The sequence below is a fragment of the Ceratotherium simum genome, chromosome 8, assembly GCF_057802395.1.
Source record: "Ceratotherium simum simum isolate JZ-2026a chromosome 8, ASM5780239v1, whole genome shotgun sequence".
Classification (NCBI taxonomy): Eukaryota; Metazoa; Chordata; class Mammalia; order Perissodactyla; family Rhinocerotidae; genus Ceratotherium; species Ceratotherium simum.
This window is the reverse complement of record NC_141907.1, coordinates 43,845,773-43,868,042: the sequence shown is the minus strand read 5'-3', so window position 1 is coordinate 43,868,042 and position 22,270 is coordinate 43,845,773. Positions and strand designations below refer to the sequence as shown.

Here is a 22,270-nt window from a genome sequence, read left to right as displayed (position 1 = left end):
TTTAGAACTTAAGTCATTTGTATTTAACTTGAAATTTATTTCTAAATGCTGACTAACAAGTTAGATCTTCAAAGATGAACCAAATCATTTTTATCCTCTGAATTCTGTTTTTCAGTTTTTCTCCTCTTGTAGCTGATGATATCAACATAAACTAATTTTCTGGTGCCATCGGCTGTCACAAATTACTCTCCTATTCCTTAATTATTTAATAGATACATAGAAGAGATGTAATTTTAACATTGTTTTAAAACCATCAAAGTGCCTTCTAAACTTATGTTAATTTCAGAATTTTTTAACAAGATAATTTAAGAATTTCTCAAGGGGTAAGAAAAGAAACAACTTAGCTTTCAGGTTAATGCAGTGATACCATTAAGATACTATTGTACTTGATTTAAATTATATTTTTATGTCATTTATCTCAATGTGAATCTTAGGCTTGATAAACTATTTGATACTGGGATTAATGACCTCCTGAGGAGATATTTTTAGAAAGGTTTCCCTTTTACCTCCAATTTTCATATACTGTAGAAGAGTTCTCTCAAAATAAAATGGTTCACTCACAAGTGGTGACAAATATACTAAATGAAAACATTAAACATGTAACTGCATTAATAATATGCTGTTTACTAAAAAAAAAAAAGCATAACATATCCACAGTGAAACATTAACAAGGATATAAACACACTGCTGTTTAAGAACAATTAACCTTTAGGATGAGTTAGCATTTCTGTTTCCAAAAGCCTATTGTCCCAAGATTCTTCTCAGTATCTTTACCTAAGTATAACATATTTGCACACAGATTCAAACCATTTCAAAACTCTGGACTAGTATAATCAATATATTAGTGTTGTATTAAAAAAAACAAACCAGTGAATTACAAAATAATTACCTACTAAAGACAGTCTTCTTTGTCCTAAAGAAAAGAATGGAAAGATGTGCTATCAATTTCAATCCTGTTTCCTGATTACCGAAGTTGCTTAGGGCATAGGCTCCTTTCAACAAGCAAATGCTAAACTCATTATTCTAAAGGGGAGCTATGCAGACACACTGAGGAGTACACATTGTAGCCATTTAAGGCCAGGTTTTTGAGTCGAATAGGCACAGAACTCCATCCAAAAGGAACTCCAGAGATGGGTACATGCAAGAGCGGAATGTGGCCTCAGCAAATCACCTTCCTCGCAACTTGATACTTTCACTGGTTATCCTTTAAGATCATGTCTTTGTCCATTTAATATCTTTAGAAGCAACAAAAAATAACACGCCTCAAAAATATCTCTTTGGAAAAATAAGGTATAATCACAAGAGAAATTTTGGTGACATTTTTATAGCCCCTTGGCAGGGGAGAAAATACTTATAAGCTTTCTTTTTGACTCAAAATAGCCAGTGAGAAGTAAGAAGCCAGGAATCTCTTTCATTTCCCTGTGGAGAGCAATGACGTCAGAGATCAGTGACTTGCCCCCAAGTGTTATACAAGGTCTTTTAGGACGTCAGAAGCTGAACTCGCAACATGTGTCTCAGTCTAATACTTTGTCTACCAGACTGCACTTCATCTTCTGGCCAAGTGCTTTTCCTATGAATATATACTTTTAATTGTAGCATGAATACACAATTGCTGTCAGATTCACATACTGCAGAATTTTAATTAGTAAAAAATATATTTACAGATATAAATATTTATTCTATGAAATACCTCTACATCAAACCAACGCATTAGACTTACTCTTTTATTAATTCTACTGTATCTTCTTCCACCTGGCTTAAAAGTCTTAGAATTATTTGTCATAAATAAAACCATTTTTAACAGAATATAAAACAATGAACTGAGTGCCTAAGCTTACCAAATTTCTTGCTTTCTTTAGTTGTGCCAGTCATCTTGATCTTTGCAACTTCAAAGAAATCTTTAATTTCTCTCTCATACAGTCGTGATAAATAATCCATGTAATTCTTAAAATAAAAGTAACACGTACTTCTTATTAATAAAACAAATATAGCAATTTCCATTTTTCAATCCCCCCAAATCCTTCGTGCTTGTTTTAAATTCTGTGGTCTAAAATTCTGATGCATTTCAGAGGCTATTTCCTGTCTTTAAAAAAAATTGAACAGGCATCATAACATTAACAATTTACAAAAATATGAAGTTGAACACAATCACATTTATATTTTCATTTTTACATATTACCTTTCACATAGTTTAAATATAGCTGCAATCATACTGTATAGGATATGTGAGTCAGAGCAATCATGTTTTCCAGTCTCACTGCAATGACTGCACAGCATTACGCTTTGTTGATGTACCACAATTTAGCAAACCAATCCCCTAACATAAGTGGTTTCAATGTTTTGCTATGATAGACAATGTTACAACAAGCTTTTCATGTCTAACGAATTGCTTCCTTGGAATAACTTCCTAAGGATGGAATTACAGGGCCAAAGAGTATGGGAATCTTTATAACTCTTCCTCCATAGTGCCATGTTACTTTAAAAACGATTATACCAACAGATAGTGTCAAGGGCAACGGAGTCCATTCAGTTTCACTGTACCCTGTCAGCCTTGGGGTATTACTCCCAAATAGATCATTTTCAATAAGAATTTAATTAGTAAGTCCTAGTTTTCATAATTACATAATTTATTTTTAAGAAACATTTGATTTATTCTAGCTCAAATGAAAACATCTATTGTCTAGCATACAAACTCATTTCTTCATCATATCTGCTTATCATCACATAAAAATATATTACACCCTCAGGAAGGATTCTTCAACAATGGGAGACCATATATTTTTCCAAGTCCTAAGTTAAATGCCATACACAGAGTTTGACTAAATTTAAATAAATCCACAGCAGAAAAATTATACCTAACTATTCTTTTAAATTTATCATGGCATCTAAGTTTCAACTTCCTTTATTATTTCAAATTAATATATCCAGTTTTAGAACAGGTTTACCTTGCTTTAAATATCAGGTATACCTTTTGAAAGGTATATATTATATAAATATTTGTATACTGATTAACAGTTCACCACTGATTTTCTTAGATATATTATAGATATATCCTTATAAAATAGTATTGGATGAAACACAATACGGATCTTAATTTTTTCAATTTGTAGGCCATGTACATTTCCCACAGTCTCTACAAAAGTTAGTCAAACGGGCAATTCTTTCCTGTGATCTTTGCATAACTTTAAAAGCAAATATAAATTAAAATATACCCTAAAATTAATTCCTATTTTATAGGGTTGTCTTACTTTTTCAATGTCTCATTTTTTCAGGTTAAAATTCTCATAAAAATATTGATCGCTGCAAATCAGTAAATGATTGACAAATGGGAAATTAGCTTCACACAATTTGTAAACTCTTCATCAGTGGTTTCTACTCAAATCACACAATATTAGAGACTGCATTCCAATACCCAGATTGTTTAAGTGCACATTACTACCCAAGCAATTTAAACAGTTTCAAAACAGCTATTTTGGTATCTAGAAAACAGTGACTTGAGCAGACTATTGAAAATCACCCCCTTTTCCAATGCAACTCAAATGACTGGATACTTTTTGCCCCACGTATTCAATAGAACTCAATGGTGGGCCTTAAAGGCCACAGACAGGTGTGACTATCAGTTCACTCATTTACCAAATTCTGAAAGATGTCTCTCACTGTGAATATGTATTCCTCTTAGCACCTTGTATACGGTACCTAATTTGAAATTTAACTATCATAAGTTTAAATATTATCTCAGGCAGTCTTCAACTTTATTTTGTGCTGACTATAGAGTCTTATGGAGACCTCTATGTTTTACTTTTTCTTTACAACAAAAACGGTAATTCCACAAATGTAGATCTGAGGTTGAGAGAAAATATCTGAATAATCTTCAAGACTGATTGTCAACCTCAGAAGGTTATTAGGAGAGGAAAGCTCATTTCCTACTCAAGCACTGATGGACCATCTCTAATATTAAGTGCCCTACGTGAATAACCCAGAGCCACAGAGAGGGGTCGCAGTTCTGGAGAGGACGGAATCTGGGCAGTTGAACTCACTGTATGACCAAGGCACCTCTATTTTCCATAGGCTCTACTTACGTATACCAAAAACCAGGGCTTTCCTTAGATTTGGTCATAAGAGGAGCTGGGGCAGGGCCTAGTATTTCTTACACCTAAAGGATTTGAAACAGGCTTTTCCTGTTCCTGCCCAAAAAGTGTGAGATGTGTACACCCAATCAAGTGCAAACAGCATCTGGATTTAATTATTATTTCTTGGTAAAGAAATACTGGGTTGTCTGTTTTCTTCCTTCTTCCTTTTTAATAAAATTCCTGCTTTTGACAACACTTCGGCAACCAAATTAGATTATGAGATAAAAAATACATAGTTGGTCAAAAGTTTAAACCACAGGATCAAGTAATATTCCTGGGAAATAAGTCAACTTCATTTTAAAAAGCTCATTAATACTGTCAATCAAAAGTATACTGTGAACAGAGAATGATTCCATAAATCATCGCTAGGTTGGCTATAGTCTTGTTTCTTCACTTTAAATCACATTCATGAACACTGCATTATATAGAAAGATAGGGCAATCATACTCACTGAGAACACAATTAGGCAAAAAGCTTATTGATTACTTTACTTATTTGAATATTCACTACGGGACAAAGCACTTGTTGGCACAAAACTCTTAAGGAGATATAATAATGTTTAATTATTCAAAATATTAATCCTCCTAAAACTTCAAAAGGCAAAGAATTCCAGTAATGTAAATATTTTTCCTTAAGATATCTCCAAATCAGAATTCTGTTGAATGAAAACAAAACAAAACAAAATATAACACAACAGTAGAGTTGCATAACACTTAAAAGACTAATTCTGAGGAATAAAAATAATCTTATCTAAAATAGCTAGCCAGATAAGATATACATCAACACCTCAGGATATATACATTCCTTTTGAAAAGCATTTAAAAAATTATAATTAAAAGTGTTACTTATTTTACCACAGTTTATGGCCTTTTTCCTAAGATCTTAGTTTAGAAGTAGAGGAGTTAGATTTTACTTTAAATGGGCACTTTGAAGAGAAAATACATGAAGACTGATATATAACAATGTCCTACTGCCAAATACGTTGATATCAATACATTGATAGAAAGGTGTAACCTGCCTTTTTCTTACCATCACACTTCTCATAAATTTCTACCTAACCCTCTGCCTTCTCATGAAGCATGAGCCTAAGATACTGGATAGGAGTTGTAACAATTATTTCAGTAAGTATAAATATAAAATGGGTTCATGTATACACATTAATTCCCTAACAGAGAATAATCCTCATTTATAAAACACTCTGAAAGAGAACAGCGCTTTCTGAATAAAACCAGGAAAAATTTATGCTGGCAAAACTAGCAAAAATAAGATGATTTTGCTATCTAGATTCTCTGTTAGGAAATCTTTGGTCACAAGCACATGGGTGGAGAGGAAAAGACTTTACATTAACAATTCCAATATCCTCACTCCACAGAGACAAAACATATCACTCTTTCCAATTCAAGAACATCTTTTAAGTCATATTGTCCACATAATTAAACTATTACTAATTATTAAAATAGTTTATGCATTACTTGGATTTTTTATTTTTAAACTCCAAATTCATGACAACTTATAAATAAAAGATTTTAAATATTTCTCAGGGTATTTCAGAATTTTAAGTCAACTACTCTTATATGTAATGTATAAATATAGCTATTTATATATTTGAGTTAGGTAACAATTCTTTAGTTCCCTAAGTGACAAGGTCAATTCCAGTACTAAAGGTCACAACATAAATGCCAGAAAAGTACTGTACCCATGGTTTCCTGCTACAATGACTATTTATTAAATCAAAGTCAGGTCATGTCATTCCACTGCTCAAAGCCCACCAACATCCCTTTCCCCCTTCTCTCTCACAGTAAAGCCAAATCCTCACAATGGTACATAGTTCCTTCCAGATCTGCCTGCCCCACCTCACCTGACCTCTCCCACCTGCCCTTCTAAGGTCCCGTCCCTGGCTCACTGTGCTCCAAGTGCACTCACCTCCTCACTGCTCCTCCAGCACACCAGGCATGCTCTTGCCTTGGGGCACTTGCACTGTGCCTGGAAAGCTTTCCCCTAGACACTCCCACTGCTCACCCATGCTTATTTTGAAAATCTGTGCTCAAACGTCACCTTCTCATAACGCCGTCTCTAACCGTCCTATTTGAAACTGTAACCTTCCCCGAGTCCTGGCATTCCCTGCTTTGTTTTCTCCAGAGCCCTCAACAGCACTTTCTAACATATAACTGACTTTTTGGTCAGTCTTTCTCCACCAGAATATCCACTCTGAGAAGGCAAGTTCTTGCTTGTTTCTTTCAGTGCTGTATCTCTAGTGCTTACAACAGCATTGGCACAAAATAGGTGCTCAATTCATTTTCTGAATGAATATGTGAATGAATGACTCTTATCTTCCCCAGTTGCTGATATTTAGTCCGTGGTATATACCACTGTTCTTCTAATCTAAAAGCCAAGCAGGTTTGGTATCATCCTATCCCTTCTGTCTTTGGAGTCTCTTTTTTGGGTTATATTCTTTATTCCTACCACTATCTTCCTGGTTCAAGATTTCATATCATCTGAATTATTACATTAGGTTCTTAATTAATTTCCCCCATCTAGTCTCTTCCTATGTGTGAGGAATGTGGTTACGTCTCACGGCTCATCTTTTTTAACATTATTTCTCACCTCTCCAGAATATGAAATTTCTGCTTCAGTCACCTGCCTCCTTGCTGTCCTGGGAAAAGGGCATATTTTCCCATCTTTGTCTGCACGTCTTGCTCCTCACCCCTGGTGAGGAGCTCTTCCTCTTATTTCTGGCTTATCTAATCCCACTCATTAGTTAAAACTCAATTCAAGTCCAATATCTTCCATGAAGTTTTCCCCCAATGGCTTCAAGACACAGATTTCCCTTCTCTAAACTGCCAGATATTTAAACTCATTTCCAGTTTAGCACTTAATTTTTTGCTGATTGTTTTAAATATAACTGTTCTTCACAGTCAGACTCAAAGCTCTTTAGAAGTATATGCTTATTTGTTAGGGCCCATGTGCCTGGAATAGTGGAATGCATGCTTAATAAAGAGGCACTTTGCACTTGCTTAACAGAACAGCTTATAAATTCTTAGGGGGCAAATGCCTCATTCACATCTTCATACTCCCTAGTTTCTATATCGCACATAAAGAAACTCGGGAAATAATTATAGCATTTAACCAAATTGAATGATGCTTCAGGCTGTAGTATGGCCTAATACTATGTTATACTGAAGTATGAAATTTAGCTCTTCTTTATCCAAGTAAATAAAACAAATGTTCCCCCAGGTTAATGAGCACTCAGAAATTCAATTATTTTCTGCTTTGCTAAGAATGTACTACAGTATTTAAAATGTCACTTGGGGAACTGAATACCTGACCTCTTGATTCTAAAAGATTATGCTCTATACTCAGTGAGTAACTGTTCAAGCCATACCTTTGTTAGTCCCTCATATTTTCCATAATCTGTACTCTTTAGCCACTCCATCAGCTTGGCATATCGGAGCAAGTCTCTATGAAATGGATGATGATTGGGTAAAGTCAGTTCAACGGAGTGCTGAGCAAGAGTTGAACTCTGATCGTGACCCTAGAGTGAGTAAATAAGTAAATAAATATCACTGACAGAATAAAGAAACATTGTTGTAACTGAAAATTCTAAACAATGACCAAATGTGGCCAAGCAAAACCAAGAGAAAATAGAAAAATAAAAACTGATTACTTACTTGTCTTCTTTTATCATCCTGTGTGTATCAACTGAACACCACCATGATAAAATAATCGTAAACATGCCAGAATGGCACTCTTATAAATCAACTACTCATTTCATCTTCTAAAGGAGTTGAAAATGAAGGTTTTAATCAAGTTTGTCTCTCCCATACCATATCATTACCATTTACTAAGCAAATAAACTTCATGATACAAACTGTATTAAGAAATACACCAATAGGGAAGTCATTCAAAACAAATTGTCTATATCTATGGTATTTTCATTCCAGTTTATAATTTTTAAAACAACAAATATAAATATATAGAATATAGAATTTTAGAGAACTAGGAAGGACTATAGATGACTATATCCTGGGCCTTCCAGGATAACCCTTAATAATAATGTAATTTTAATTTTCCCATTAATTTGTTAACTAAATAACTATACGATTTCATTTCCTAAACCTTGACAAGATTTTTGTATATATAAATTAATAAGTTATCAAACAGCCTTAAAGAGATGATGTATCTTGACTTTTGTTTTGAAAATATGGACCTGGTAGATCATCTGATCCAATAACTTTATTTTTGAGAAGAAATTGAAACTCAAAGGGATAAGTGATTTATTCGCTCAAGTCACACACAAGGAAAGCTAGAATTGGAACTTTAGTCATGTGAGTCTCACTTCTGTTTTCTTTTAAAAACAGGTCAAACAAAATCATTTTAACCAGACTCAAAAATTGCAACTGCCTACTAGTTACTGGTATCTAACAAAACAAAACAAAACCAAAAACAATAAAAATCTTCCCAGCCCTTTTTTTGAAACAATCTAGCTCTCCTTCTCTGTTATTTGGTCAATACTTGTCATGGAACTCCAGACATGGAAAGCCAGAGTTTAAGAGATGGAGAGTTGGAAGATTACAGGAGTAGACTCCCCTTGAAGACGTAAGTTCCCAAGAATAAGGAAGGGCAAAAAAAGATTCATTTGAAGTCATTCTGACTCAATGTGATTTGCCCAGATAGTCAGAAGTTATTGGTTAGCATTTTGTGAAAACTCTATTAAAATGACACAGACTATTGGAGTTTTGGGGTTGGTTAACTCATTTCCTGGTAAAGTTACCTAAAGCTAATTAAATGTATTTTACATTAGTTGATACACATCAGCTTATAAACATCTCAAATTTAAAGAATTTAAACTCTTGTAACTTAAAAGAGATTTTCTTTCTCCTATCTAATTTATATGCTTTACTATATATACAAAATAAGAATTTAGTGGTTATGGATTTTTTTAAACAATTTCTTTTAAATACGAAGTATTCAGAAAGAAAAATTCCTGGCCTAGGGATAAAGAGTTCTCTAGTAATTGAGAAGTACTTATAGAGTAAGAAAGATGGAAGCATAAGACACACCAAGAACTAAAACCATTACTATCTGAGTCCCTTCTTCATTAAAGTTTTCAAATCAGTCTATTGGAAAATTTTCTTCTTGTAAAACTACATCCCCAATTTAAAATGGGAAAAAAAAGAAAAATAAGAACGCATGATGTAGAATTATGTATAAAACTGTGTAGAACAATATACTTTTAAGATTAATCTTACTGGTATCTACTTAACTCGGGAAATTGGACCAAACAGCAGAAAAGTGTTAGAAAACTAGACTGACCAACTCAAAATAACAAGAATCAGAGGCCAACAGAAATTCACAACTATTGTAGACGTTATATACAAGGTATATTATATATATAGGTCCACAATCCCTTTCTGCAATTCTAAAATCCAAAAAGCTCTGAAATCTCGGTTTAAGTTTGGTGCCCAAACTATCTTGATGGCAAAACTTGACCTAAACTGACATGAGGCTGTTTACAGTGTTTAGAGTGACTCTTCATATATTTTGCTGTAGAAACACCGTGTGCTTGGTTACAGTGCCCTGCTCCAGACCCTGCTGGAGTGGTAAAATAATATACAGTATATGCACTGTATTACTTTTATAAAATCTGAAAAATTATAAAAATATAGCTGACTCCAAAAGTTTTGGATAAGGGAGCACCTGTGTGAATGTTCTCCTTTAGATGGCTGATTGAATATAAAACAATCACATCTCCCAAGGGAATCATCGAGGACTGAGAGCTACAGTGTTGAAAAATGGAACTATTCTCTATATTTGGAATGCCTGGGCACCTACATCTTTTCTGTGAAGTCAAGACTAACAATAAATATGAACAAAATTAATAATATTAAATAAAACACAGAGGTATTACCACTGGACTATACTCTATCTTATTATAGCTGCCAAAAGTCAATACAAACATTATAGAAATGTCTTTTGTCACATCAGAAGGATGATGGGATTCCATTAAATCGCAGGTATTAGATACCAATCAGAGATAGATATTATAGTCTTAGGTCTACTAATGTCTCCAAATTGTGTTTCTTAATTACTTACAATGATTAAAGAGGAAGAATATTTGACAAACTTATTATAGCTTATGAATGTTTTTCAAATATTCTGTCTTTATTAATAATGATGTTGGATATCTTTTCATTATCCAAACAATCTTCCTCATTAATTTTTCTCAGTGATTCAAAACTCAAAATTATTGTTTATGTTTTTCTACCACTGTTTACTCAGGCCATTACATGTTAAGGTATTTTATTTAATTTAGTGTCACGAAAGCTCTTCAATTAAAAACCTTCTAAAATCGAAGAATTAACTATTAACATCTGTAGAGGATTTTACAGTTTACAAAGCTTTCACACATATTATTATTCAAAGCTGTCTTTTGCAAACAGCAATTTAAGATCATCATCACCTGAAAACTTCACTTCTAACATGAAGAACATTATTTTCAAACCATTACTATTAAGACAAGAGTAAATGTTACTAGTGTTAACAAAAAGATTTAATTTTAGAGAAAATGGTTCCAAAATAATTATAGAAAATAGAAAACTTTAATATTTATTTTTTTAATATTTATTTATTTATTTATTTATTTATGAGGAAGATCAGCCCTGAGCTAACATCCATGCTAATCCTCCTCTTTTTTTGCTGAGGAAGACCGGCTCTGAGCTAACATCTATTGCCAATCCTCCTCCTTTTTTTTCCCCCAAAGCCCCAGTAGATAGTTGTATGTCATAGTTGCACACCCTACTAGTTGCTGTATGTGGGACGCAGCCTCAGCATGGCCGGAGAAGCGGTGCCTTGGTGTGCGCATGGGATCCGAAGCCAGGCCGCCAGTAGCAGAGTGTGCGCATTTAACCGCTAAGCCACAGGGCCGGCCCCGAAAACTTTAATATTTAATTTTTTTAACTCAATAATATAGATAACTATCACATTTAGAACTCTAACGTGCAAAGAATTTTATTCTTCATATATATATATTTTTTTATATATATATATATATTTTTTTTTTTTTCTTTTGGTGAGGAAGACCAGCCATGAGCTAACATCTGTGGCCAATCCTCCTCTTTTTGCTGAGGAAGGTTGGCCCTGAGCTAACATCTGTGCCCACCTTCCTCTATTTTATGTGGGATGCCAGCCACAGCATGGCTTAATGAGCGGTGCGAAGGTCTGCACACGGGATCCGAACCTACCACCCCTGGGCCGCCAAAGCGGAGCACACGAACTTAACTGCTACGCCACCAGGCTGGTGCCTATATATATTTTTTTAAATTAAGACATTGTTTAAAGTTTCCTAGTATAAATAATAATAAATTAGTAATGATAACACAATTTATTGAATGCCCACTACCATGCTAGGTACTTTATATATATAAATTCTAATCTTCACAATAACCTTGCAAAGTATTTTTCTCCTCATTTAAAAAAATAGCAAAACTCTATTATTAACATAATTTAAAAATAATATATTAGGTTTTGTCCAAATTAATCTAAGACAAATATATTTTCTAAAAACTTAGTGAATTATAAGTTTTCATTAGTGTATAATACTAGAAGTTGTAATAAAATTTGCTAATATTGAATACTTTACTGTAGCCAAGCACTGTTCTACAATGTTGAACATATAATAATTAACATTCATAACAACCCTATGAGGTAAATATTTTTATTACCCCTTTATTTAGATAAGGCAACTAAGGTGGCACAAAGAGGTTAATTAACTTGCCCAAGGTCATCTAACTAGGAGGTAGCAGATTTTGAATCCAGGAAGTTTGGCTCCAGCATCCGTACTCTTAACCACTTCGTTATACCGACTTTCTAACAGAAATGATACATTCATGTCAAACACTGAATACATTCTCTGGATTTGGGAACTCTTTCTTTCTATGTTATGGCACGTTTATTTTTTTTTTCTTAAAGAAAAAAGAAAATCTGAGCAAAGTTCCACCAAACATCACGAAAACTGATCTCACATAATCATAATTCTTTCTCAGCTTTTAACCACAGATATCAAACTATGTTTAGAAAATTGTGAAATGTGCTTAAGGAAACAATTTTTGTGAAATGAATCAAATATTGGTGGTCTATTATACAAGTTTTATTTTACTATATGATGTTTCTATAAATATATGTTGAAAGAAAACTTTCCAAACTTATTCATATAGTTCAGTGCACAATCAGTCTCATCATGTTGCTGAAGGCAGAGTATAGAATCATGAGGTCTCTGTAGAACCAAAGGGGGGAAAAAGGGCACAGAACAGTTATCTTTTCAAGACAAATCTTTCAAAAAACAACCAAAAGAATTTTTTTAAAGGACATATTTTTTATGCAAGTATTTCTTCAATTTCATTAGCCTTAATCAGACTGCCTGCTTTCAATATCAGAATCCTAATTAGTGTAACTGGCCTGATTCTCCTAGCTGAATATCTTTCTAGATACATGAATCCCTAGTAAATAAAAATTATGGGTAAGAGTCTATAATTTCAATGGAAGCTGAGTGTGTAAGAAGATCTGAAAGAGCCAAAAGAATGTATTCATTTGTTAAAAACATTATTCACATATTATATTACGGTAAGAAGTGAATGTTAAATAAAAATGCATTTCAAGTTTCATTAAAATATAGCTATGTAGAAGTATTAATACGCAAGTTGTGTCATACACAGCATGCTCTGGATCAGTGATTCCCAAAAGCAAAGATGTTTTTGCTGGCCTATAGCAATAAGAAAAAAAATAAAATGATGAGTGAGTTTCTCATAAAGGTAAATGTATTAATTTGAAAAGTCTGAAATTATGTTCTTCCTTTTCTTTTAGTGAAAAAATGTCATTTAAAAAAAATTTAAAAATTGGTGACTTGGTCAGTCTCCAAATCTTATTTCTTTTAATTTTACTGATGTATGAATTTTAAAAAGACTGGGAATCAATGCTCTTAAATTAGTTATGCTGTGATCAATAGATTATTTCCACCTGATTCTTCTGTACCACAGTTTTAAATGTTATAATATCTATACATTTGCTATAAATTGCATTGCACAGACTCTGTTCAAGTCTTATCTTACCCGTGATGCAATATCTGACTGCTTAAATCCTCAGTAAACTCACTTTTTTTGTGTGTGTGTGAGGAAGATTAACCTGAGCTAACATCTGATGCCAATCCTTCTCTTTTTGCTGAGGAAGATTGGCCCTGGGCTGACACCTGTGCCCATCTTCCTCTACTTTATATGGGATGCCGCCACAGCATGGCTTGATAAGTGGTGCGTTGGTGCGCACCCGGGATCCGAACCTGCGAACCCCGGGCCGAGTAAGCAGAGCTCGAGCACTTAACCGCTATGCCACCAGGCCGCCCCCTCAGTAAATTCACTTTTGATTAAACCTCTTTAGCTAGTTATACAACTAGCAATTTACTATATTTTGCTTTAGAGCTTCAAGTATATTAGTCTTAAAGCCTCCTTACAAGAATCCTGAGGGTGGGAGCCATTTCTTCTTCTTACATATGGATGGCAGTGAGTACATAATTGGTACACGATGAAAAGTTGGTGATTGACAAAGAGATGTACCATAATATGATTCCCAGCTATTTTGTCCCACAACCAGGAATAGAAATATCCATGTTTTCCAGTTTTTTGCTAGGTGACCTGATGCACTGAATTCAACGCACAGAAAATCCATAGAAGGTGGATACCCTCGGCCACCTTCTTCAGCACATCCCAGGTTGTTGCGATATTCTGGTTTTTAAACATGCATCACTCACATGTAACAATACATATTAGATTTTCAGAACTAGGAAGCATTCATTTTAAACAAAGCCATTAGTTTAGAAGGCAAAGAAGCAAAATCACAAATAATCGCATGTTACAACAAACAAGGGTGCAGAAAGGACTACTGTTTACTGATTGGTATTTTCAATACCATCTACAAATGTGGATAACATCACTGTCAACAGTGTCATTTTTAAAAAGTAAAGAACTGTGTAGAAATAGATATTATTGAAATAATACCGTAAGAAAAACGTGAATTAGTATTTCCTATGTGACTTCTACGTTTATTTTTTTCTTGGCACTTTCCAAGTCAAGTGAAATGTTACAAGTCTTCCCCAGTTTCCCCCTCACATGCTTAGTTAGGTGGTTTTCCTTTATGCTCCTGTTGTATTGCTACTGTTAACATTTACCCTTCTTGAGTATATGTGTCTATCTCCCTTCCCTCGGCTGTGAGCTACTGGAGGGCAAGATCAGCCTCTTGTCTATCCCAAGTACATGTCTGGAATGCATCTCAATCGCCTGGTAAATGACTTCTAAATAAATGAAGGAGTGAGTGAGTGAGGGAAAGAATGATGGGAAGAAAGGCAAGCAGAACGAGATTAAATGCCTTCTTGGCCAAAATAAATTTTTCGCTATGGGACATTAAAAAACTGCTACAAATATGGTTAACAGGTAGCTTAAATCAGTAAGTTATAATCTACAAAGATTCTGCTGCTGTTAAGTTTAGTAAACTTTATAGAAAAAAAAAAAGAATCAGAGAAGCTTGAGCCAAATTTGATGTACTCACAGGCACCGAAAGAAAGTAGGACCTGTTATAGAGTTGAAGGAGGGCCTGAGTAAACTAATTGGAAATAAAATACAGTAAATACAATTGTTTTAAATTTCCGCAAAGTGAAAACAAAATAAGAATCCAATGTTTCAGACAGCATTTCTTGACGAACAAAATTTCCCTCAATTTTTTTGCCCAATAATCCTAATAAAATAAAAGAGATAAAAAACATAAGAAACCTAATTTATTACCCCAGATATTAAAATGCCTTCTACTCATATCCCTCTAAGGTACTCTTAATATTATTCATACTATTGCCACAACCTTAATTATAACATCCTTTTCCATATAAAAATGTAGACAAAGGGCTTATTTAAGATTAAATCAACTGGAATTTACAAGTGAACTATAGTCATTTTTCTCACATATATAAGTACACAGAGCCAGTGAGACATTTAAAACACTGAATCAAGTCCTGGTTCTCAACTCAAAATACTGAAAAATAAAACAGGCCAAATAGTAAACATCTAACAAGTTTAGAGTTATTTTTTATAAATAAGAACATCTAAATGGTATATGCAATAAGTAAGCATAGTTATTTATTTGATTTCTAGAATCAGAGAGTTTTAGCTGGAAGGAACTAGACTGTCTACCTGAGGAGGCAGTTGAGGCCCAAAATACATCTATGAGCAAACATGTACATATTTAAAAATCTTAAAATCAAATAAATGTATGAAGGAGTATACTGTGATCCCAATTAAACACATTAAAATTTTTTGTGGGAATTTAAGTTTAAGGTAATATATTAAAAAAGCTACAGGAACATGCTAGTGTTGATAATGAAATAAAATTACCTGTTGAACAAAAACATTGTTGAGGTGATTGGCCAGTCTCCGGGCAAACTGCTCTCGCAATTCACTGAAATGCTGCTGCTGCTCTTTGACTGCCAGAAGCATGTCATGGCCTGAAATCAGAACATTTCTTGACTGATTTAATGGGTAAAAAGATTTCCCTGATTTTAATGAATACATTTATAACAGTATCCATATTTCAGTTTTGAAGAACCCCAAGTTTTACTGGCTTGTTTGCTTTATAAAAGAAAGGTAAGCAAGAGAAAAGAACAGTACAGCACAGTGGTTCTCAGCGTGTGGTCCTGCCTCAGCATCCTCTGGGAACTATTAGAAATGTGGATTCTAGGACCTCAGCCCAGACCTACTGAATCTAGGGGTGGGCAACACGTGTTTTAACAAGTTTTAACAAGGTGATTCTGATGCAAACTCATTTTGGAACTACTGGCCTAGCAAAACCTTATGCCCTCTGGTCTAACCAAAGCATCTACTTTCGTGTTAGATTCTGTGGATAGTTCTAAAGAAAAACCATGGTATTAATAGAGCCATTGATGGCCAATCAGAAGGAACTGAAATGAAAAAGTTCTTAGCGCGACTACAAACACGTTTGGAAATAAGTGAAATTTGTTTGAGTAGCTAATGATATAACTCTAAACCACTTGTCCCATGTATTTCTTGTTAAAAGCTTTATCCCAAGTTACAGGCTTAGTGTCCGCTTCTTGGTCAGATGTTATCATTTCCAGTGAACATACCTGGTCGAAGAGCTACATTCATGCACTGCAGAAGGGCGTCTGCGGCATTGGTGCAGGCTTCAATGCCTCTGGAAGAAGCAAGATCTCCTTCCTGAAGAGCCTTTATATGACCTTTGGCCAAGTCCATGTGGTTCTGGAATATATGTAAATAAACCATTTGCACATGTAGCTGTGGGAAATTTATAGGTAAGATCCTAGTCAATCCTATCACTAGGTCTTTGGAATTATTTTAAATCTTATGCTCACAAGGAAATTAGAAAATGTTTATAAATGGGTTTTATATATTATTATTATATTTTTTTGTTTTTTGTCGTTGGTAATTCATAATCATACTTACCACAAGGAACTCTATCTCGGACAGGAGTTTTACATTATTGGTGTTACTAAGATGAATTAGGTGGTTGCTTTCAGAGATCTGATCCATTTGTTCTTTTACACTTTGGAGCATTTCCTCATAACTGCTCAGTTTCAATTCAATCTGATCCACCTCCTTTAGAGCCTCATCCAGCAACTTCATCAGGATGTTCACTTGCTTTTCAGAGGCCATGATTGACTGGATGTTGGCCTACAAAGTTAAAAACAAAAGTAACACTTCATATTATTTAAATGTGTAAAAGAAGTATAAAGATGAAATACTGCTAAATCTCTTTGACAGCAGAGTAACAAAGACTGATATACATCGACACATCTACTTTAGCTACTTTAGTTTATCACTTTACGTTTATGTTCCACTTTTTACACAGTATTTCAAGACGGTACACTTGCCTCTGTATCAAGGTTAGGGACCATCCTCAGTATTTTATATTTCCACAGACTGCACAAATAGGGTTCTGCCCCATAATGCATCATCAGTAATGGTAATTCTCATTTCTGTAAATTGAGGGACATCAGACTATGTCATCTCTAACATTTCTTCCAATTCTACCAGCTATGGGAATTTTTTATACTTCTTAACATTTTTGTAAAATGCTACACAGAAGCATAATCACCTATTTAATACCTTGGTCAAGAGGGCAGCAGTGGTATACCCATCTTCGAAGGATATATGGAACCCATTTACAACCACAGTGCAATTTTATTGATTGGACGTGGAAGAGCATATGACCATAAGGTAGCTCCTTCTATTGTCTTCTTTCCTTCCTTTCTTTTGCAACTACGTTGTTTTCCAGGCAAAGCAGTAATAAACCACTATCCCCGTGTCACTGTTTTCTAAGTAATTCTGACCAGTGATTCTGAATTCCCTGAAATATGGAAGCTGCCAAATCCAAAATTAAACTGCAAAAACATATGATGACTTGAACATATATGCAATATTAATTAGAAAACATAAACCACTAAGCCACATTAAGAAGGCAGGTAGCATGGTATGAGGAAAAAACTTGGACAAAGAATGAAAAGAATATCATTGTACAGTTGACACTGTCATTTCACACGTATTATTTTATATACTATTCATAATAACACAACTGTATGTGCAGCCCAACTGTAAGAGTCAGCAGGGCTCAGATCCACTGAATACATCTCTTAAGTAGCAGACCTGGGGCTTGAACTTGTCCAGGACAATTTTCACTTTAACATCTTGAAGTCTCTTCTAAGCTTTGCTTCCAGTAAGTTTTCTAAACTTGTAAGCTCGGACTATTCATGTAATCCCTGGGCCTGAGTTCAATCTCATAACTTCTATAATTGTCATGTACAAAACACCAAAATTCTTTTTTTTTTAAAGTTATTTATTTATTTATTTTTTTCCCCCAAAGCCCCAGTAGATAGTTGTATGTCATAGCTGCACATCCTTCTAGTTGCTGTATGTGGGACGTGGCCTCAGCGTGGCCGGAGAAGCGGTGCGTCAGTGTGCAGCCGGGTTCCGAACCCGGGCTGCCAGTAGCGGAGCAAGCGCACTTAACCGCTAAGCCACGGGGCCGGCCCCCAAAACTCTTTAAGTCTTTAAAATATTCCTTATTCTCTGAGAGTTTTTCTTAAATGTTTATGTTGTCTAAACAAAACAAAAAACCCCAAATATCCTTGTGTTAGAGTTTTCTCATATAAGTGGGGTTACTTTTAGTTATTTCTTTTAATTCTTTACTTTTTAAAGATGTGCATTTAGATTACAGACTCAGAAACTGTGCATACAAATTAAAAAGATCTATTTCAAAACATTTTAGCAGAGGAGTAAAACATCTTTTCCCCTGGCTCTCCTGTTTTTACCACACTTAGTCTACTCCCTTTGGGCAAATGACTCACTTATTTCAACCCAATTTCTTTATTTCGAATTCATACCTATTTTTTTTCAAACCACAAAAATGCTATTCTTTTGCATTGAATTATTCTGAGGTGTTTCAGAGGCTGGGGGGAAACAACCCCCAAGTCGGTTTCTGGTTGGCTATTTTTATTTCCATCACTTCATATCAAGAACCTCCCAAAATCCAGAACCTCTGCCTTCATTGGTCTGACTAATGGGAATGGTTCTGTCTTTTGAACAAGAACAGTGAAAGACTGAGTTGGTATCTGGCAACGTGCGTATACAGACATACAGCAATAATCACACTATAAAGGCTGAAGTGCTGAATCAGTAAAATTTGAACATTACAGTCTTCTCAATCTACTACATATCACTCATTCATAGATTACAAGAGAGTCTTACCCCATCTAGCACCTGCAGCTCTCTGGACAACCTTTCTGCAAAGGCCTCAGCGTTAGAGATAGCATATTCACAGCCTTCCATCATTATTTCAATATCTTGCTCTTCTCGTGCATTTAACTCTTGGTATTCATCTACCACTTCTTCATCACCTCCTGTCACACTCTGATTTTCTCCACTTGGAACAGATTCTTAAAGAGGGTAAAAATTAAAAATAAAGTAGTAAAAAAGTAGGAAGGACAATAACATGGTACTTACAGGCAAGGTCAGTTATAAGCACAGGTCACATTTAGTGGCTGAAAAATAGGAAAGAATGATTCAAAATGTATGAAAAAAAACCTCTATTTTTATAAAGAATTGCATATGTTAATATAATGTTTATTATAACACATAAAAAGCATGCAACCTAATTCACTGACTTGTAAGTGTTAAAACAGGCTTTACACAATTTCCCAAAACATAACTAAACTAAAAAACAAATACAAAAACAGAAACAAGACACGTAGAAACAAGCCTAACCTTTTTTTCCTACCTGAGGTGGTTGTTGCTCTAACAAAACAATGATTATGAATTCAGGACACAGAAAAACAATTTGCTTTCCTTTTCTTCCCCAGGTAACATTTTTCTTCTGTTACTTCTGTTCTTTTTGTCTTTGCTATTTTTTTTTCCAAATAACTTTTAATTGAAATGAAAAATGCATCTATAATTCACAATCTATTTTGGGCACTGAAAATATTAACTGAATTTTCTGTTTGTTTAAAACAATTTCACATGCATTGATAAAAATTTCTAAAGATCAGCCATAAAAGCTTTCTCAGTAACCCTACAGTAAGAAGAGCAACAACAAAATGGCTGTTTGAAATTCCAAATATTTCAATGGTCTTCATGCTTCATAACAAAAGACCAAGAGGTCAAATATGAGGTGCTTTCTGGATAAATGTTTCAGTTCAACTTTTCGAGAGAATACACTTAGCATGTGGGATTTTATATAAAGCTTGAGGTTAGGAGGGTAAAAAAAATTTTTACTCCTTAAATAAACCTCTAAATAAAGTTACTGATTTTCATAAACTTAATGGGACACGATTTAAATCACCAACTCTGGATGCTTTAAATATTCATTATTGTGTATGAAAATGAATATTTACCTTCAGCATGACCTGACATATGTTAATTTGTCCTAGGAAAAAAACAGCTACTTCAAAGTAACAAATGATTTACTCTTAAGCATGATTAGGCAGATTTAGAAAAAGTCCCAGAAAAAAAATGAGGGGACTAAAACTTTTGGTACAGGTAATTACAGATTACAACATACACATGTAAGTTCTTTAGAGAAGAATCACCTAGCTCCTTATCCTTTGAATGAGTCCATTTTAGTTCATTGTGGAAATGTTCAACTGTCATGTGTGACAGCTTATTAGCCACTAGGGGGCAGGGACTGCCCAAATCATTCTGTATAGCTCCTTACACAAGCAGATATTTAAAATAAACAAATATTCTAAATGATCATAACTGCTTCAGAAGTATTTTCTCTCCCATGAAACAGTCCTTTGGAAGTCAATAATGAAGACTATTATTAACTTTATTACTATACGGATTGTGTAGTAATAAACTTATCCCTATACACAATTTCATAAAATATGCAACCAACAGTACATAACAATGGCAAGTAATAAAAATATATGGAATAGAATAAAAGGTGTTACGCACCTTCTGTAACTTTAGGCAGTTCTGGAGAGTAAAAAGGTATGAAAAAAGCAGAGGAAAGTAAGCAAAGAATATTAGCTGGGTAGAAAAGTAAACAGGTTTAAAATTTTTAAATACTACCCATATTTCATTTGAACTTCATGCTACATTAAGGTTTAAAAGACAATGTCAAAATCAACTACAAAGTGGAAAGATCCATGGAGGCTCAGTTTCCAGAGTTCATTTTTCTTATTCTTTTTCTGACAGTGACTAAAAATAAATCCATCTTTTTGTTTTCTCTTCGTCTTTTAAGAAACAGCACTGACTAGTCCTTGGAGGAGAAAACTGGGAAACAGATCACTTCCTGGGGATTATTTTTAGGTCAGTTGTGACTCATGCATTTAGTCTAGTTATTTTCACTCAAGGCCCAAAAGCTTTACCCAGACACTCCCTCACGATGGATTAGTCATAAAACACTGTTAGAAAGGACGAGATTGAAACAATTTTAAAAAACACACGAGACTTTTAAGCTGACTTTTAAGGATTCAAGTCAAAGATTGTTTTTAATCTGGTTACAAGAATGAAAAAGAAAAGGCCAAAAACTTCACTCTACTTCAACTGCTAACAAAGTCCTCTGTTAAGAACCTTAAAAATCTTCTGCTGAGAAGCCCCAATTATTAGCACGAGCATTCAACTGTCACCAATAAAAACTACTAAAGTTGCCATGGCTAGCACTCACAATGAACAGTCTTACTTACTTGGATGATTATTTATCTCTTAAAAGTAGATGATGACAATTTCTTATTTGTTTTCTAACATCACCCAAATTTAGAGACATTTTTTTTTTTAATGGGAATTAATGGCTATGATTTCAAAGTCCATTAAAACATTAAAATAAGTTTGTAGACATTAATAAAGCTATTCTCTGAATTCCACTAAACCAAAGTAACAGTTATTGATTTATAGAAAGCGATTTATAAAATGAGATTCTTAAGGATCTTCTCAGTATTCTTAAAATCAATCTCAATTAGGGTTAATGTTTATAAACATGAAAATGTCTACACTTTTGTTTTAGGTCCTGAAAAACTAAATGACTTTTTTTTTTAAAAGCTAGACACTTCACTCTAAAAAACAGCAATATGCCTCTCACTGATTTTGGTAATATTTCTCAATGAGGTAGATCCAGGTAGGGTACGTATTTTCCCATATTGTTGACTTCATGAAATATATTCATTTAAAATACATCTGAGGCAACAAATAAAATCTGGATGTATATAATACTTGAAAACAGAACAGCATTCACTCATCAGAATGTTCATCTCTGAAATGGTAAAAAAATAAAAGCCACTCAAAACAAATTAAACTACTATTCAAGGCATGAAAAATTACCATCAGTTTATTAAAGGTCATTCAATGCCTCAACATGCTCAATCGCCAAGATGCTGGGGTCTAATGGTGGTGAGATGGCAACCCTGAGGGCTCCTACGCAAGGCCAGGCTCACTGCTGAGAGGAGCACGGGGCCTGACAGATGCTACTTGCCTCTGCCAGTTCCCAGCAGCAAAGCTGAAACCAGTCACAGGCTCACTAATTAACAAGTGCTGAGAAATAATACTACATTTAAGGAAAGAGCCACAGCCAAACAGAAAATG

The 22,270-nt window shown here is 34.3% G+C and overlaps 1 protein-coding gene across 3 annotated transcripts in view; it reads right to left on the bottom strand.

The window, feature by feature from the left end:
* The window catches only part of EXOC1 (exocyst complex component 1), a 55,576-nt gene that overhangs the window by 18,771 nt on the left and 14,535 nt on the right, over nucleotides 1-22,270 (bottom strand). For 2 of the 3 annotated variants that reach the window (XM_004419077.3, XM_004419079.3), the window contains exons 5-10: nucleotides 18,941-19,128; nucleotides 16,640-16,867; nucleotides 16,303-16,435; nucleotides 15,557-15,666; nucleotides 7,513-7,662; nucleotides 1,839-1,944 (exon numbers count right to left, since the gene is read on the bottom strand). In XM_004419077.3, coding sequence (XP_004419134.1) covers nucleotides 1,839-1,944; nucleotides 7,513-7,662; nucleotides 15,557-15,666; nucleotides 16,303-16,435; nucleotides 16,640-16,867; nucleotides 18,941-19,128 — 915 coding nt within the window. Of the gene's footprint in view, nucleotides 1-889; nucleotides 914-1,838; nucleotides 1,945-7,512; nucleotides 7,663-15,556; nucleotides 15,667-16,302; nucleotides 16,436-16,639; nucleotides 16,868-18,940; nucleotides 19,129-22,270 lie in introns of all 3 variants that reach the window. The other variant, XM_087434346.1, reaches the window with a different exon arrangement.